General features: G+C 55.3%; 1 protein-coding gene across 1 annotated transcript in view; it reads left to right on the forward strand.

The window, feature by feature from the left end:
* The window catches only part of LOC114203906 (voltage-dependent N-type calcium channel subunit alpha-1B-like), a 44,647-nt gene extending 27,447 nt beyond the window's left edge, over positions 1-17,200 (forward strand). The window contains 12 exon segments of the mRNA XM_088020488.1: positions 1,490-1,586; positions 4,591-4,699; positions 10,562-10,669; positions 11,173-11,285; positions 12,292-12,419; positions 13,776-13,893; positions 14,014-14,031; positions 14,081-14,197; positions 15,583-15,790; positions 16,026-16,266; positions 16,670-16,800; positions 16,803-17,200. Coding sequence (XP_087876614.1) covers positions 1,490-1,586; positions 4,591-4,699; positions 10,562-10,669; positions 11,173-11,285; positions 12,292-12,419; positions 13,776-13,893; positions 14,014-14,031; positions 14,081-14,197; positions 15,583-15,790; positions 16,026-16,266; positions 16,670-16,800; positions 16,803-17,200 — 1,786 coding nt within the window.
* Positions 17,201-17,464: the final 264 nt, after the last annotated feature.

The raw sequence follows: 17,464 nt of genomic DNA on the forward strand, positions 1-17,464 counted from the left end.
GCAAACGCAGCGCACACTCCCTGCCTGGTTTGGGAATGAGGACACCTCACCTTTCTTTCCTCCTGCCCTGCCCCGCCCCGCACTCCAACCTCCTGGACGCTCTGGTGCCCCATCTGATCTCCCGACCCCTCCCGCTGGCTGGGGAGAGGCAGCCTTCTGAGGCGGTGCACACGAAGCTTGCTGGCTGGGCCTGGAGGGCAGGGGTCGGCTGCTGGGTGGGAGCTGGGGGCCAGGCCCTGCCTGTGCCCGAGGAAGCAGCTGTCTTTCCCGGCTTTGCCTCCAGGCTCTGCAGGGTGGGCTAATGGTCAGACAGGCTGGAGGCCAAGGGCCCCAGAGGAGGAGCGCATGGGCACAAGCAGGCCAGGAGGAGCGGCCCCTCCCAGTCTGAAGAGCCTGACAACCGAGGGGCTTCTGGTCCCCGAGGGAGGCGAGGACAGAGGCAGTGGAGGCCCAAAGACGGGCCCTCCTGCTTCACCTCTGGATCGATCCACTCAGCCAAGGCTGGGAACCCTGAGAGGAGGGCCAGGCCCTGGGGCAGCTGTGCCTGCCAGGAAAAAGCTGTTGCCTTTCTCTCCTGGGTGGCCTGAACCCGACCTCGTCTCTGGGACCCCAAGCAGGTCCCATAGGCAGGTGTCCCCAGGGGTGGAGGTGAGGCTGCAGGCCTGGTGGCCTGTCTACCTCGGAAGACAGTCATCGGCCCCCAGACACCTCCCTGGATCCGCAGCCTTGTCCCGTGTGTTGGGGCCAGCCCTGCCCCTGGTGTGTACAGGAGGGTGCAAGAGTGGCTCCAAGCCACACCCCACCCCAGCTGCCCACCACGCCCCTGCCCCCTCCACTCCCCCCCATCTCCCATTTCCTGCCTAGCCCTGACTCCCCGCAGCAGCCCCGCCCTGGGCGGCCTAGGGTGTCTCTGGGCTTGGAGCAGGACTCACCGGTCAAGTTTGTCTCTAGAGCCTCGGGGCTCCCCCAGCTCTAGTTTTCTGGCTTGTTGTAGAGTTTTCTCCACTCCTTTAGCCTCTAGGCTAACTTGGAAGCAAATTGAGCGTGACGGAAAGTTATGTTTCTGCCGTGGTTCTCGGGCCGGCCTCATCAGTCACGTAATTCTGTCTGCCGGCTCTCCCGGCATGGTGAAGCAGCTCTTCTGATTTGGCATTATCTGTGGTTTCTAAAAGTGTAAAATCAGAAGTTGACAACCCAAAGCCGCCCCGATGCAGCCCTTCCTCATCCCTCCATGTTCATTAGCTCAGATGTCACCCCTGCCCGCTGCCCTGTGTGGGGCTGGAGTGTGGAGGTGAGGCTGGGAGGGGCAAGGAGGGGATCGGGTCACGCAGAGAAGTCCCTCATTTTACGTATTTTGACTTTTGGCGTGTAATCGGACGCTGGTTAACTGGATCTGTTTTCTTGTCTGCTTCCTCCCCCCGGCCCCCTCCCGCCGCACCCCTTCCTGTGGACCCCACCCTGCCTCTGCCTCCCTGGGCCGGGTCTCCAGTGGGCGCATCAGTTACAATGACATGTTTGAGATGCTGAAACACATGTCCCCACCCCTGGGGCTGGGGGAGAAATGCCGTGCCCGAGTTGCATACAAGGTAGACCCCGACCCTGCACCCCGAGGCTGGCTGTGCTGGGGCTGGTCTCCCGTCTCCTCTCGGGGCTTGTCCGTCTGTCTGTCTGCCGCTCTGCTGTCTCACTGTTTCTTCCTTTTCTCTGCTCCAGCCATGTCCTCTACCTTCCCAGACAGAGGGACACAGATACCATGATGGTGTCTGCACCTGCCCCTTGTGCCCGCAGGTGTGCCCCCTTGAGAGCCCCTGAGAGGCTCAGGAAGACGGAGCCAGAGCCCTCCACCTGCCTTTTTTCCTTTCCTTCTCTTTCCCGGAAATGAGGGGACAGACCACCTTTCAGACAGAAGCTGTTTTTGTTCCGGGCTCAGGACCGCACTCAGCTTCTCTGTCCCATAAGCACCTGATGAGGGTGGAGGTATCCAACCCTTTGGGTCTGAGCCTGGGGTAATAGGGGCCTGCAGGGCCTCTGGCACTTCTGAGGAACCCCCACTCAGCTCCGCACATGCAGAACTTCCCCAGGTCTGGGCTGCTGTCAGCCTGGGGAGGCAGCATCCCCAGGGCTTTGTAAGTTCCACAGCGGGAAGGAGGCGCTGTGGCATTAAGAAGGAAAGGATGCCAGGGAGAGGCGTTCTGCTGTCATTCCTGGGGCTTCAGAGACTGCTGCAGGGTAAGGACAGGTAGTCCCACGCCCCCTCCCTCCATCGCTGAGGAGCCCAGGAGGCTGAGTGGCAAGGAGGTGGTAAACTGAAGGACATCTCCAGGCCTCCCTCCTTGGGGGGCGGGCAGGTCACATGGCCCAGCCCCAAGCCTGCTCCCACCTGCCCCATGTGCCCTTTGGTGTGTAGGCACCTCCCATCCCTCCAGCACCACCCCCCACCCGTCGCGCCACACCGAGAGCCCTGCTGCAGCTCCCATTGCTCCCAGAAAACAGAGCCAGCCCGAGTCGTGCGGCTCCACCAGCGTGTGTCTGGAGCCTCTCTGCCACCGCCCTCTCTCTGAGCGAGCTTCCCAGCAGAGCTTTCCTCTCTCTGGTTCTGTCCATGCTGTCTGTCTCTGTGCTCTCAATCTGGGCCTCCCTCTGTCACCTGGCTCAGCACAGCCTTTGGAAGCTAAGTGGCTCCTTCAGGCCATCGGCAGATGCCTCTGCTGTCCTCCTCAGCCCTCCCCTGCCTGGCATGCATGTTGCGCCTGCCTGAGGCCTGCATGCAAGACTGTAGCTTTGTTCCCAAGGAGGAGAGTTCTGTCCACACTGATACCTGGGGCCAGGCTGGGCATGCAGGGCTCTGATGGGCTAGCCTTTAGGGCCCCTCCCCAGCTGTGCTGGCCAGTTCCAAGGTTCTGGTCATGAATAGACCAGGGGAGGCGTCAGGGTGGGTAGGAATGGATGGGCTTGGGGAGCTGGGGAGGGTCCAGGAGATGCTCAGGGTGCTATGACCAGGAGGTCCTAGGCCCAGGGCAGAGATGCCTGTCTGTTTACCCTGGCCTTGTCCTTCTGCCACTTCCAGAGATCCCTGCCCTTCTAGGGCCTGGACAGGCAGAGGAGAGCCTCTGGTGAAGGTGCCCTGGACAGAGCTCTCTTCTTTTGGAAATCACCTGCTTGCTCCCCCTTCAGGCTGGGACCGGACTCCCTGACTTCCCTAGAGAGGAATCCCTCTGCCTCTCCTCCTGCCATCGGTGCTGGTCTACAGGGACCCTGTGCTCTGGAAAGCCGATTTTCCTGGTGTGCATCACAAAGGTGATGTGTGAGGTCCTGGGACCACGATTGGATGTGCCAGGTGGGGCTTCACCAGCATTCAGGGGGGCAGAGTCTGGGCTCGTGTCTCTAGCCACCCGGTCTCTACTAGGCCGAGGATTGGATCTAGGGCCCAGACACTGGGGGCAGGGCTGGGGGCCGGGCTGGGGGCCCCCCTAGAGGGGAAGAGAGGCTGCTCTGTCATGGGATGTGGGCTTGGCAGAGGACAGGCACAACCCGGGGAGGGGCCCTGTGCCCCCTTCTCTAGCTCTGTCTTATGGTAGACGACAAGAGAGCGGTGAGAGAAGACAGGTGGGTCACGGTGCCCCTAGGGCTCTGCCTGGTCAGCTAGGTGACCTCCCAGGCTGAGACCGTGCCAGACACACCAAGGGTACTTTTCTTCCCGGACACCACCTAAGTTCTCAGAGCCTCAGGCTCTGGGCAGCTGCTGGCTCTACCCGGAGGTCTGTGGTACAGACACACATCTGTCTCCCGCTCTTCTGTCCTTGAAAAATGAGGAGAGAAAAGGGGCTGTTCACCTGATGCGGAAACAGGGAGCAAAGCAGCAGGGCACTACTCCCAGTCTGGTCCGAAGTACTTTTACTCCTGTGCAATGGCCCTGAGCCTCTCCCTACCAGCCTCCACGCTGGCCCTGTGCAGTACCATCTGTTCTGGGTCCTTCTGACTGGAAGGTGCTGGCTGCCTCTTCCAGGCCCCCTGGCTGGGTGGTGAGAGGCAGAAGCCTTCCTGGGGTGAAGGGATGCCTCACTGGGAGTGGGAGCTCAGAGCTGTGCTCTTGGCTAACCCGCCCCTTGTCCAGTGCTCCAGGCTGCCGGTGGAGGAGAAGACGTTGGGCAGAGCTGTAAGGACAGGGGTCTTCCCTCCTGTCTGTGGGCCATCCCAGGGTGCCTCGCCTCTGTTCTGCAGCCCAGATCCCTCCCTCTTCAGCCCAGGCCCCACGCCCCTTATTCCAGCCTTGGGCAGGGGTCCTTCTGGCTAAGCATGTGCCTGTTCTTTCAGAGGGATCCAGGCTTCTGGCTTGGTGCTATGCTACAGTCTTTACCTGGACTTCTATTTTTCCGCAGCTAGGAGAAGGAGGGACTGCTCCAATGGGGGGGTGGTCCAAGGGTGAGTGTGAATGCTGGCAAAACTCCCAGCCACCCAACTTTGCCTGGGCGCCTGCAGAAGCCACCCCCAGGAGGTGAAGCCCAGCCTCTAGGGGCCTCCAGCCCCTTGTAGTCCTGTGGTGGAGGGACCCTGGTAGGCCTGGCCCTGACCTGCTCCCCTTGTCTCTAGCTCCTGGTTTGCATGAACATGCCCATCTCCAATGAGGACATGACCGTCCACTTCACGTCCACGCTGATGGCCCTCATTCGGACTGCACTGGAGATCGAGCTGGCTCCAGGTGAGCAAGGCAGCATCTGGGGAGGGCACCAAGCCAGGACCGGGCGGTCCTCAGTCCAGAGCCACCCCCAGGTGGGTGTGCAGGGAAGGGGGGTGAGGAGGCTTGTCTGGAGGCGACCAAGGACAGCTGCTCATGGCGCCTCTGTTGGGCACTGACCTCATCCCCTGATAACCGCCCTGCCTTTGAGCCTTGTAATGATCCCATTTTCATGTGCGGGAGCTGAGGTGCAGGTTAAATGACCTGTCCAGGTTACCCAGAGCATGGGACGGCAGAACATAGGTTCACATGAGGTAGCACCCTTCCAGGGTGCAGCGTCTGTGTGCCTTCTGTCCGCTCCCCGTAGTGACCCCGGGCCCTGTCCGGTCCTCTCCTGAGCTAACTGATAGGACTGCATAGCCTGTGCCAAATCTAGGAGAGAATAAACCTCCAGTGTATCCTTTCCACCTTCACCCTCCTGTGAAAATTAGAAAAATTAGAGCCACCAGAGGGGATCTGCACTGTCTCTGCCCCCACACCACCCTCCTGGCTGCACTCGAGCCCTTGAGCTCAGCCATTTCGTTTGTAGCGGATGAGTCGAGGCCAGTCCTGTACCCTGCCCCCTTGCACTCTAGGTCCCGTTCTCATCATCTACCCACAGATGTCATGCCAGAAATTCTGCACCCTGCTTCTTGCCTGTCAGTTTTTCCTCCCTATTGGATTCTTTGTATCAACATATAAACAAGCTATGATCTCTCCCATCTTTAAAAGGTTTTCTGCTCCCTCCATTGGCTTCCCTATGTTTATTCTTCCCCTCCTCGCGACCAACTCCTTGAGAGACTGGTCCGTATTGTCTGTCTGGTCTCTCTTGTTCGGTCTGCAGGTGGGTTTCCACTGCAATGCTGCTGGAGCCACTCTTGCTGAGCTGTTCGGCGACCTCCGTGTGCTCGGTCCTCATTTTACCTAATCCACAGCTCAGCCTTTCCTCCGTGGTCGCGCCCGCCCGCGGCTCGGCCCTTCCTCCGTGGCCGCGCCCGCCCGCGGCTCGGCCCTTCCTCCGTGGTCGTGTAGTTCTTCTTGAATCCCTTTGATGTTTCCTGTTCTGTTTTCTCATGTCTCCCATCCTCTGAATGTCATGGTGCCCCTCAGACTGTTCCCTTTGCCACGTTCGTCATTCCACCTATTTTCATGGCTCTAAATACTGGGAATTCCAACTTTGTGTTTTTAGTGCAGGCCTCCTCCTGAACTCCAGACCTGCATTCTGCATTCTCATGTGAATTTTTACTGTCTCCACTGGGAGGCCCAGGAAGCATTCCAAAGTTCACTTGCCCAAACTTGATCGCCACGTGTTCCCCATGATCTTTCCCGTCTCCATCAGTGGAAACTCTGTTCTTCCAGTTAGTCACTCAAGACAAAAACCTCTGGAGTCATTCTTACCTCCTCTTTCTTTCTTTCTTTTTTTTAAAATCCTTTTCCCAGTTTTGATCCATATATGATCTCCTGTCATATCTCTTGACTCCACCTTCATAATATACCAGAATATGATCACTTCTATGTCCTCTCCCACTGCTAGCTCCTGGTCCAAGCCCCTCTCTCGGGTCTTGACTCGATTCAGACTGGTCTGCCTCTGTTCTTGTCTGCCTGCAACAGAACAGCTAGAATGATCATGTTAAAAACCAAAGCAATAAAATTAATAAACCTCTGGCTAGACCAATCAAGAAAAAGAGATAGAAATAACCAATATAAGGAATGAAAGAGAGAACACCACTACAGGTCCTGCTGCCATTAAATGGATAACAAGGAAATTTTATGAACAACTTTCTGTCAATAACTTCAACAACTTAAATGAAATGGAAAAATTCCTTGACACCAAATATCAAGCTCATTCAAGAATGGATAACCTGAGTGGGTTAAAAAAAGGAAGAGAGAATCTGAGTAGCACTATAGTTATTAAAGAAATTAAATTATAGTTAAAAGCCTTCCAACAAAGAAAATCCCCGGCCCAGTTAGCTCCATAGGTGAGGTCCACCAAACATTTAAGGGGGAGATAATACCAGCTCTATATAAACTCTTCCAGAAAATAGAGAAAAAGAGGACATTTCTCAACTTACCATATTGTGCTGACATTGCTCCTACACCAAGATGAGACAAAGACATTATAGGAAAAGAAAGTGACAGATCAGTATCCCTCATGACTGTAGACACAAAAATATTCCACCCAGTTTTCTCAAACTGAGTCTGGCTGTATATATATCTATTTGCTTGATGACAAAAGTAGGGTTTATCCCAGGAATGCAAGTTGAGTTCAAGTATAAAAAATCAATCAATATAATTTAATATATCAAAGAAGTAGAACTATATGATCATCTCAATAGATGCAGAAAAAGCATTTCACAAGAATTCATGATTTTAAAAATTCTGCATAGAGTAGAAACTGAAGGAAGCCCCCTCAATCTGATCAAGGATATCTATGAAAAACCTTCAGCGAATGACACACTTAACAAAGAAAGACTAACCCCTTTTTCCCTAAGATCAAGAACAAAGGAAGGATGTCTGCTGTCACCATTCTTGTTCAACACCATACGTTAGGTCCTAGCCATTGTAATGAGTTAAGAAAAAGAAATAGGCATACCAATTGGAAAGGAAGAAATAAAACTGCCTGTATTCACAACTGACATGATTATCTATGGAGAAAATCTGAAAGACTCTAAGAAAAAGTGAATAAAATGGAGGCATCTACGGGCCAAGGAATGCCAAGGATGGCTGGGAGCCACCAACATCTAGAAACGGGCAAGGAAGAATTCTTCACTAGAACATTTGGAGGAGGCACGGTCATGCTGGACACCTTGATTTTGAGCTTCTGGCCTCCAGAACTGCGATAATAAATTTCTGTTGTTTTAAGCCATTAAAAAAAGTAACTAAAACCATCCCCAAGTATAGAGCAAGGTCACAGGATACAAGGTCAGTGTGCAAGAAGCAAATGTATTTCTATATATTAGCAATTAACAATTGAAATGGGAAAAAGTTCCATTAAAATCACACCAAAAACATGAAGTACTTCTTTGTTGTTGGATAACTCTAAAAAGTATATATGTGAGATCTCTATGTTGCAAATTTCAAAATATTGAAAGAAGCAAAGAAGATCTAAAAATTAAGCACTGCATCATCTTCATGCATTGGAAGATTCCATATTGTCATGATGTCAATTCTTCCCACATTCATCAATAGAATAAATGTTCACCCAATCAAAATCCCAACAGGTTTTTAGGTAGAAATGTACAAACAAATTCTAAAATGTATCTAGAAAAGCAAAAGAACTTGAATAACAAACAATTTTGAAAAGAGAACAAAGAAAACTTACTCTACCTGAATCAAAGACTTTCTATAAAGCACGTCAATTGAGGTGTATCGTGTTGGTGACAGGACAGAGACATGGGTCAGTGGAACACAATAGAGACTCATACTTACATTGCCAATGGATTTTTGATGAAGTTGTAAAGGCAATTAATGAAGAAAAGATAATTTTTTCAACAAATGGTACTTGAAAAATTTAGACAACTATCCAGAAAAGGGAAAAATCTTGACATTTAGTGTCTTAGTCGGCTAGGGCTGCCAATAACAAAGAACCACAACTGAGTGGCTTAAACACAGAAATTTATTTCTCACAGTCTGGAGGCTGAAAGTCCAAATCAGGGTGCCAGGAAGGTAAGTTTTGTTCCTGGGCCTGTTCTCTTGGTTTGTAGGGTGGTCACCTTCTCACTGTGTGCTCACATGGTCTTTCCCTGAGTGCATACAGAGAGTGAATGAATTTTCTGGTGTCTCTTCTCATAAGGACACTAACTCTCTGGGTCAGGGTCCCACCCTTCTGACCTCATTTCACCTCATTGCCTCCTTCTCGGCCTTATACAGTCACAATGAGGGTTCCGGCTTCAGCATGTGAACGGGGGCAGCACACAATTCAGTCCATAGCACATACCTTTTACCTCCTACAAAAATTAACTTGAAATTGATCATAGACATAAATGTAAAATGTAAAATTATAAAACCTCTAGAAGGAAACACAGGAGAGAGATTTTGGCAATTTTGAGTTTGGCAAAGATTTTTGAAGACACCAAAAGCATGAGCCATAAAAGAAAAATTGAACTTTATCAACATTAAAAACTTTTGCTCTTCAAAAAGACATTTAAGAAAATGAGAAGACAAAGCTAAAGCATTGGTGAAGATATTTTTGAACCATGTATCTGATATAGGATCAGTTTCCAGAACAGATAAAGGTCCATCACAACTCAGTAATAAGAAAATAAACAACCTAATAAAAATGGGTAAAGGATTCGAATAGACATGTCACCAAAAACTATATATGGAAGGCAAATAAACACCTATAAAGATGCTCAATATCATTAATCATTAGAGAAATCCAAAATGAAGTCTACGGCCATACCACCCTGAACGCGCCCGATCTCGTCTGATCTCGGAAGCTAAGCAGGGTCGGGCCTGGTTCGTACTTGGATGGGAGAAATCCAAAATGAAGCCATAGTAAGATAACACTACATGGTTATTAATACGACTAAAGTACTTTTCTAAATGACAATATTAAGTCCTGGTGAGAATGCATAATATGGAATTCTTGTGATCCTAGTTTGGCAGTTCCTTACCGTACGGCCCAGCCAGCCCACTCCCAAGTGGGAAGAAAAGAAAACATACATCTGCACAAAAACCTATATGCAAATGTTCACAGCTTTATTTCATAATCTCCTCAAAATGTAAGCAACTCAAATGCTCACAACTGGTGAATGGATAAACAAATTGGGGTCTATCCATACCACAAGGTAGTACTCCGCAATCAAAAGAAACAGGCTACTTATACACTCAACAACGTGGACTGAATCTCAAAGGCACCACGCTGAGTGGAGAAGTCCTACTCAAAAGCCAATACACCCGATGACGTTGTTTGTGGGGCATTCTGGAGAAGGCAAAACAGACCGAGACAGAAAACACACTAGGGATGGGACGGGATGAGAGGAGGCCAAGGGGTCAGCTACAAAGGGAGCACAGAGGGACTTTGGCAGCGGGGCCATATACCATGACTCGATTGTGGGGTGGATGTGTGGCTTTATGGATTTACCAAAGTTCATAGAACGGGATAACTGAAAAGGGTGGATTTCATTGTATGTACATTATACCATAGTAAACCTGATGCTAAAAAAAGGTCAGAGTATTTTATCCCTCTGCTTATCACGCTCTGCTGCTTCCTATCTCAACATCTGCTCCCTGCAGCCCGTCACCCCCACCCCCCGCTCAGTGAGCCTTGCCTTCCTGGCTGGTTGTGTGACACACCGAGGCCTTTGCACCCCCTGGTCCTTTTCTGCCTTCGGGGTCTTACACACACACCACCTTCTCATGAGACCTTTCCTGACTACCCTGTCCAAAATTTCAGCCCTCCTAATGTTTCTCATCCTTCCCTACTTAAGCTTTTTCTGCACCCAACACACTAGGTTTTGAACTTACTGCCACTTTATTGTTGGGTCAAGCCACATGGTGCCACAAAGGCGGCTCCTTTGCTTTTGTTCCATCACCTAGAATAGTCCCTGGCACGGGAGGATGCTCTCTTGATAGTTTTGAATGGCTGGACGAACAGCTGGGCCGCCACCATATCCCTTCTCCACTCCCAGGGCCCACGCACACAGGCCTCTGTCTCTGCACGTGCCCATCAGGGACGCTCTGACAGACGCCGTGGCCGTGCTTCTCCCCGCTCTGCCCTTTCTCCTGGCACGGTCCTTGCCCCATTTCCCCTCACACCACACCTCTCCCTGCCGGCTCCCCCAGGGGGCCCGTGAGACAGCTCCTAACATCTCTCTTCCCCTCCACACCCTTGTCCTGCCCCAGCCGGCACCAAGCAGCATCAGTGTGATGCAGAGTTGAGGAAGGAGATTTCCTCTGTGTGGGCCAATCTGCCCCAGAAGACCCTGGATTTACTGGTGCCACCCCATAAACGTAAGTGAGGGCAAGAAATTCTCCTTGTTCACCCCCCTTTTGTGTCCCACCCAGAGGCAGAGCCAGGAGGCCTGGGCCAGGGTAACCTCGTCAATAGTCTAGACTTAGTTTCCACCTGCAGGGAGAACGGTCTTACCAGTGGGTGCATAGGGACTGTGGGAAGGGATTCCCTGGGCTTTATTCTGTTGACCACAGTCACCCACGTTCCTGGTGGGGGTGTATACTTAAAAAAATCCAGAGAACAGCAGGGAGACTCCTACAGTTAGAGATGAGGTGCTTAAAGATTAAACCCCACATCCACTTCACTGGGAGGAGATGGAGGGCCCTGTGGAGAGTCAGTACAGCTCCAGAGGACACGTGCTCAGTGCCCAAAGATGCAACTTCGGCCAAGCCCTGTGCCCTTCCCTGAGCATGTCCAGGAGTCCCTGTGGTGGAGGCTGTTCCCTTGTCCCCCACCTCCCCTTCCTCCTCCACACCCCACCCTCTGTTTTCTCTCCCTCCAGCCGATGAGATGACCGTAGGGAAGGTGTACGCAGCTCTGATGATACTTGACTTCTACAAACAGAACAAGACCCCTAGAGACCAGTTTCACCAGGTCACGGGAGGCCTGTCCCAGGTACCGAGTTCCAGGATTTCCAAGAAGTGAACCTCAGACTCTGGCACCCATCAGTTGTTTTGACGGCAGAGGAAACCCACATCCTTCCTGGGGATTGCACGGCGGGAAAAGGAAGATGAGAGGTTCCTACTGTAGCCTCACTCTCCGGCCCCAAAGTCAGAAACCCCGTACAGCCTGCGTGCTTTCCAACGGCTGGTCTCTTGCTGGTACTGGGGGCCCCCTGACTTGGAGACCTAGTGTTCAGGAGCAGTAGACAAGGGGCTGAGGACATGTTCCCTGGAGATACCACTTTTTTAAGTGGTAGAAGAAAGAAGTTTGAAGAATATTTGAGGAGGTTGTTTGGGGAGGTTCGAGGAGAACCTGATTACCGTGCACATTGGCAGGGACCAGAGAGATTCAAACTGATGGGTCCAGGGTCATGATTTCTTCCCCTCATGACTCTGACTGGGCTGGTTTGGGGCCCCATCTTCCTGACGTCATCCTTCAAAGATAACAACTTTCCCATGCAGCCAAACCATCAGTGACCATACGTAGACTCTGTCTAGAAAGTTGCCTGGTTCGGAGCTTACAGGGACATTCACCCATCGTGGGATGGGAAGTATCTGATGCCCACACCACATCCCCCATTCCCCTCTCTGTTGCAGACACCCATTAGTGCCCCCCCGCCACCCCCCGAGCCCTGAAATGTCCTTAGAATTCTGCTCAGTCCGGGCTCAGGCAGCCTCTACCCATCAATCCAAGTTGATGATGAGATGAAACCTTTTACCATTTTTAATTGGATGAGGTCCCCAGATTTTGTAGGTAGGGATACTGAAGCTCCAAGAAGTGAAATGACTTTCCTGATGTCACTCACAGGCCAGGTTGGGAGTAAGCCCCCGCCTACCTCCTGTGTAGGGCTGGGGCAGGGCAGAAGGAGCACCAACCCATGCTGTGGGGTCAGGCCAGCTTTCTGGCACACCTGTCTCTGGCCTTAGAGCTCTTCCTCTTCCCTGCGTCCCTTCTACAGATGGGCCCTGCGTCCCTGTTCCCCCCTCTGAAGGCCACGCTGGAGCAGACACAGCCGGCCGTGCTCCGAGGAGCCCGGGTTTTCCTTCAGCAGAAGAGCTCTGCGTCCCTCAGCAACGGCGGGGCCGTGTCAGTACCTGGCCAGGGTGCGAGGTGCACGGAGGAGGCAGGACTCCTGGTTTCTCCCCCTCCCAGAGGGGCTCCCTGTAGGCTGTGCTGCAGGACATGGAGCCCTCAGGTCCCATCACCACTTTGGGAGACTGGCCTCTCTGTTCCACCCCGTGCCCACCTCCCCCCAAATGGTTCCCCGCAGATGCTGCCTGAAAGCTAGTCCAGGCGGGCTGCTGGAGCGGTCCATGGTGGACTCCAAAGCTAATTCCCAAAACGTTACATGGGTGCCTCTGATGGCACTGAGGTCAGTGGATTTAGACAGTCGGTGGTTCCCACTGTCACCTCCCATTGTGCGTGCCCATTTCCCTTTCCAGTGAGGGGCCTCTGCCTCTGCTTCCTCACTGCCCGTTGAGAAATGATTTGTTTTGACCCCATTCTGTTGACGGCCTGTGTGTGTCTAGTCTTCCTAACTCCTCTAAGACATTTTTCCTCAGATCTCCACTCCAGTAGTGATTTCTGAAGCAATTGTATTTTGTAGACAAATTGGTAACGTCCTTGTTACCTAACCCCTAACTCTTGCCACAATAATTCTTGGTAATGAACCACCCAAAACCAAGTGTTGCGAACTAACAGTCACCTACCTGTCTTGCACCGTGTGTCGCTGGGGGGTGGTAGCAGGCAGGCTCCTCTCAGCCACCCCCTCAGGGCCAGCAGGGTCCCAGGTCTGCTAACACCCTTATTGGCTAAAGGAAATCATTGGCTGAGCCCAAAGAGGGGGGCCTGTGCTCTGCCTCATCCAGCAAGGGCTAAGGTGTGGGGCCTGGTATCAGACTGGGCACAGCCTGCATGTTTAGGGCTCCTGATTTCCTCCTCATCTGTACATGTTTGGACGTTCTTTTCTGCAGCCTGGTTGTGGGTCTTGGACTGTTAATCAGGTAGGTTTTCCTGAGTACTACACTGCCCCTAACGTAGTGGTCAGGGCTTGCTGTGCACCAGCGTAGACAGGATGTCCGCCCTCTGCGTCATGCATGCTGTGCACATGTGGCCTCCCACTCCTCCTGGGAGGCCCTGTCTAGGGCCGAGGAACCTGCCGGGTGTCCCTAGACCAGCAAGCGGTGGGCCCAGACCTCCCTCGGACTCATGTCCGGGGGCCCTCTCTGCCCATCTGCTCTGAGCCCTGGTACTGGGTCCACATCCCTTGCTGTGTGGCCACTTGAGAGCCTGTACTTGAAGGGCCTCACGCGTCTGGGCTGCTTCTAACCCAGAGTAGAAGGGGCCAGTATAGGTTCCTGGCAGGTTGGAGCCAGGTCCTTAGTGGGCATTCCAAGGCCCACAGACCTCTGAGCCAACAGCACAATCCTCTCTTCTCTACAGACAAACCCAGGAGAGTGGCATCAAGGAGTCTGTTTCCTGGGGCACTCAGAGGACCCAGGAGGTACCCTATGAGGCAAGGACACCCCTGGAGCGTGGCCACTCTACAGAGATCCCAGTGGTGCAGCCAGGAAACCCGGGGAGGGCTCCCAGGGCTGGGGAGCCAGGCTGGGGATGGGGGATGAGATGAGGATTGGGGTGAGACAGGGATGGTGGGAGATGGCAGGAGTGTGGCGGGGAGCCCAGGATGGGGGGGAAGGTGAGAGTGGGGTGGGGGCCGGTGTGACTGCGGGCTGCTGTGTGCCCAGGCTGTGGACGTCCAGATGCAGAGCATGGCCCTGAGAGGTCCTGACGGGGAGCCCCAACCCGGACTGGAGAGCCAGGGACGCGCGGCCTCCATGCCTCGCCCGGCTGCAGAGACTCAGGTGGGTGGCCTGGGAGGGCCAGGGTCATGGGAGGGTGGGGGCGTGGGGGATGAGGAGCCCTGGCTTGGGGAGGGCTTGTGTCCCGCGTGAGGGCTCCCTACCTGCACGGCGGCCTGGACACTGTCAGCCCTGTTGGGAGCTCCCAGGACGATGGTCTCAAGAGGTGCAGCCAGAGTCCTCGGAGGCCTGCCAGGAATCCCCACCACCCACCGGTGCTCAGCCTCCTGCGGTGGCCCTGGGGCTTCCATCTCCCAGCCCAGGGTCCCTGACCCAGACTCTCCCTCTCTCTAGGACACCCCTCCTCACGCCAGCCTGCATTGCCCCTCCCAGCCCCCCCGCCATGCACACGGTGCCTCACAGCTTGGTCCTCCCTTTCCCCCATCGATGCTCTGGGGAGGACCTGCCCTGTTCTTTTTTTCTTTTAAAGATTTTATTTATTTTATTTGAGAGAGAGAGCACATGAGAGGGGGGAGGGTCAGAGGGAGAAGCAGACTCCCTGCTGAGCCCAATGCGGGACTCGATCCTGGAACTCCAGGGTCATGACCTGAGCCGAAGGCAGTCGCTTAACCAACTGAGCCACCCAGGCGCGCGACCTGCCCTGTTCTTTCTCTGGACTCTGGAGGCGGCACCACCTCCATCCCCTGCTCCTTCGGGGATGCTTTGAGTACCGAGCAGGAAGCTCCAGGGCACGGGGGCTGTGGGCCCATTCACATGGACTCAGAGAGGGGCCTGCAGACCTGAGGCTGTGTCAGGGGGCCCTGCTTTCACTTCCTGGGATGGTGAGGGGCTTTAGAGGGGCATGTCCTCCAGCCGGGGACCTTCAATGTTTGCCTGGGGCTGGCCCTGTCCCTGCCTCCTTTTGTGGTTCCTGGTTCTGCACATTCCAAATGACTTCATTCTCTAAACTTGTCTCTGCCTCCCATTGGTGGTGGCTCCAGCCCTCTTCCCCTTCCTGAGCCTGGCCCGCTGGGCGGCCAGCTTGAGGACGCCGAGTGGAGGCTGTGGGTCAGCTCCCCTTGGAGGGCCCCTTTCCGCAGGTCCCGATTTCAGCCCAGGGCAGGAGCCCCATGGCCCTGGCCCAGCAGAGCCATCACACGCAGCCAGCCCTCAGGGTTCTCCCAGCCAGGCCCGCAGGCTCCCTCTTCCTGGCATCGTCCCTGTCCCCCAGGGACACTGAGGCCAACAGCTCTCTGGGCCCCGCTGGCAGAGACGGACAGCACCTTGTGCAGCGTGCTCTGGGAGAAAGGGTGGGCCTGGGTGGGGAAGAGCTTTCTGGGGAGAGGGAGGGGCCTGGTGGTTCCTGAACCCCAGGCCTGCAGGGCCGCCCTGGAGCCTGCCCCAGGCCCCTCTCTCAGACTGTGTGCCAACCCACATCCCACCCGCAGCCGGCCCCCAACGCCAGCCCCATGAAGTGCTCCGTCTCCACACTGGCGCCCCAGCGTCCCCACGTGGCTCATCTCTGCAGCGCTGCTCTGGACTGTGCCCCAGCCAGCCAGGCTGCGCCCCATCACCACCACCGCTGCCATCGCCGCAGGGACAGGAAGCAGAAGTCCTTGGAGAAGGGGCCCAGCCTGTCCGCAGACACAGATGGCAGTGCGTGCGGGGGTCCCTCCTATGGCCAGGGCCTGAGGCATTCCTTTCTGTGCCTCCACCATCCAAACGGCCCTGAGTAGGGGGCTGTGAGGCCCAGGTCTGGGGACCAGGCAGGATCACCCACGCACCTCAGCTCTCCCCCTGGGTCCCCCTGCTGGCCCTGGGGACTGGGTCTGGGCTGGGGGTCTGTCTCCCCACCTGGCTCGCTGTGCTGACTTCCCCTCTTCCTGGCCAGCACCCAGCAGTGCTGCAGGGCCAGGCCCACCCCCGCGAGAGGGGCCCACAGGCTGCCGGACGGAGCGCAGACAGGAGCGGGGCCGGTCCCAAGAGCGGAGGCAGCCCTCTTCCTCTTCCTCGGAGAAGCAGCGTTTCTACTCCTGTGACCGCTTTGGGGGCCGGGAGCCCTCACAGCCGAAACCCTCCCTCAGCAGCCACCCCACGTCACCAACAGCTGGGCAGGAGCCAGGACCCCCGAGACCAGTAAGTCAGGACCCCCCTCACTGCCCCTCCTCACGAGCCCCCCCCACCATGCTCCGAATCCTCCTTCATGTCCTGGTTCCCAGGCCCGAGTCTGTGCTCCCCCCTCCTTGCTCCATTCCTCCCGCACCAGCCTGATCCTCCCCTCCCAACTGCCCTGGACTGGCCTCTGGTCTCCCTTCTCCCTGAGCTGTGCCTGTCCCTTTGTTCCCCACTGGTCCCCAACCACCTCCCCAGGCCTACCGGCACCAGCGGCTTTCCCCCCTCCACCACACACCCTACGGGTCCCCTCCCAGGGTGCCTGCCTCTCTCCATGCCTCACCGCCCACCTCCATGGTTCTCACCTGCATTGGCCTCTGGTCTGGGACTTTGATTTTTTTTTCTCTGTTCTATTTTCTTGTTGGGTGGTGGTTCAGTGAATGGGAGCCCCTTGTTGCCAACATCCGGTGCTAGCACCCCTGGCCGTGGTGGGCAGAGGCAGCTCCCCCAGACTCCGCTGACCCCCCTTCCCAGTGTCACCTACAAGAGGGCCAATCTTCGCCTGTCCACTTTGCTGGGGCACAGACCAGCCTCCCCACCTTTTCCCCAGGCCGGCTTAGCCGTGGCCTTTCCGAACACAACGCTCTGCTCCAGAGAGACCCCCTCAGCCAGCCCCTGGCTGCGGGCTCTAGGATCGGTTCTGACCCTTACTTGGGGCAGCGTCTGGACAGTGAGGACACTGCCCGCACCCAGCCTGAGGACACGCTTACCTTCAAGGAGGCTGTGGCCACCAACTCAGGCCGCTCCTCCCGGACTTCCTATGTGTCCTCCCTGACCTCCCAGTCGCACCCCCTCCGCCGCGTGCCCAACGGCTACCACTGCACTCTGGGGCTCAGCTCGGGCGGCCGGGTTCGGCATAGCTACCACCACCCCGATCAAGACCACTGGTGCTAGCCGCACCTCCGCCGCGTGCTGGCTCAGTGGGCGCGTTCCAGTCCATGAGTTTTATCATCCATGCTGGGCTCCCAGGGACGCGCAGGGGCAGCAGCCCCTGGTTGGAGCGACCCCGCCTTTGGGGCCAGCTGAGGGGAGGCCCCGTGGCTCCCCCCCACCCCCCCGCCCCCACCTTCTCTTTCACGCTGGACCAATTCCGAAAGCCCTTTCGGAGAGGGACGTGGCTCTCTCTGTCCCTTGTATGCTGCCTGCCTGGGTCTCATA

This window comes from Eumetopias jubatus, unplaced genomic scaffold (genome assembly GCF_037043125.1).
Source record: "Eumetopias jubatus isolate StellerSeaLion01/CBP00866 unplaced genomic scaffold, mEumJub1_p1.0 scaffold_30, whole genome shotgun sequence".
Taxonomy (NCBI): domain Eukaryota; kingdom Metazoa; phylum Chordata; class Mammalia; order Carnivora; family Otariidae; genus Eumetopias; species Eumetopias jubatus.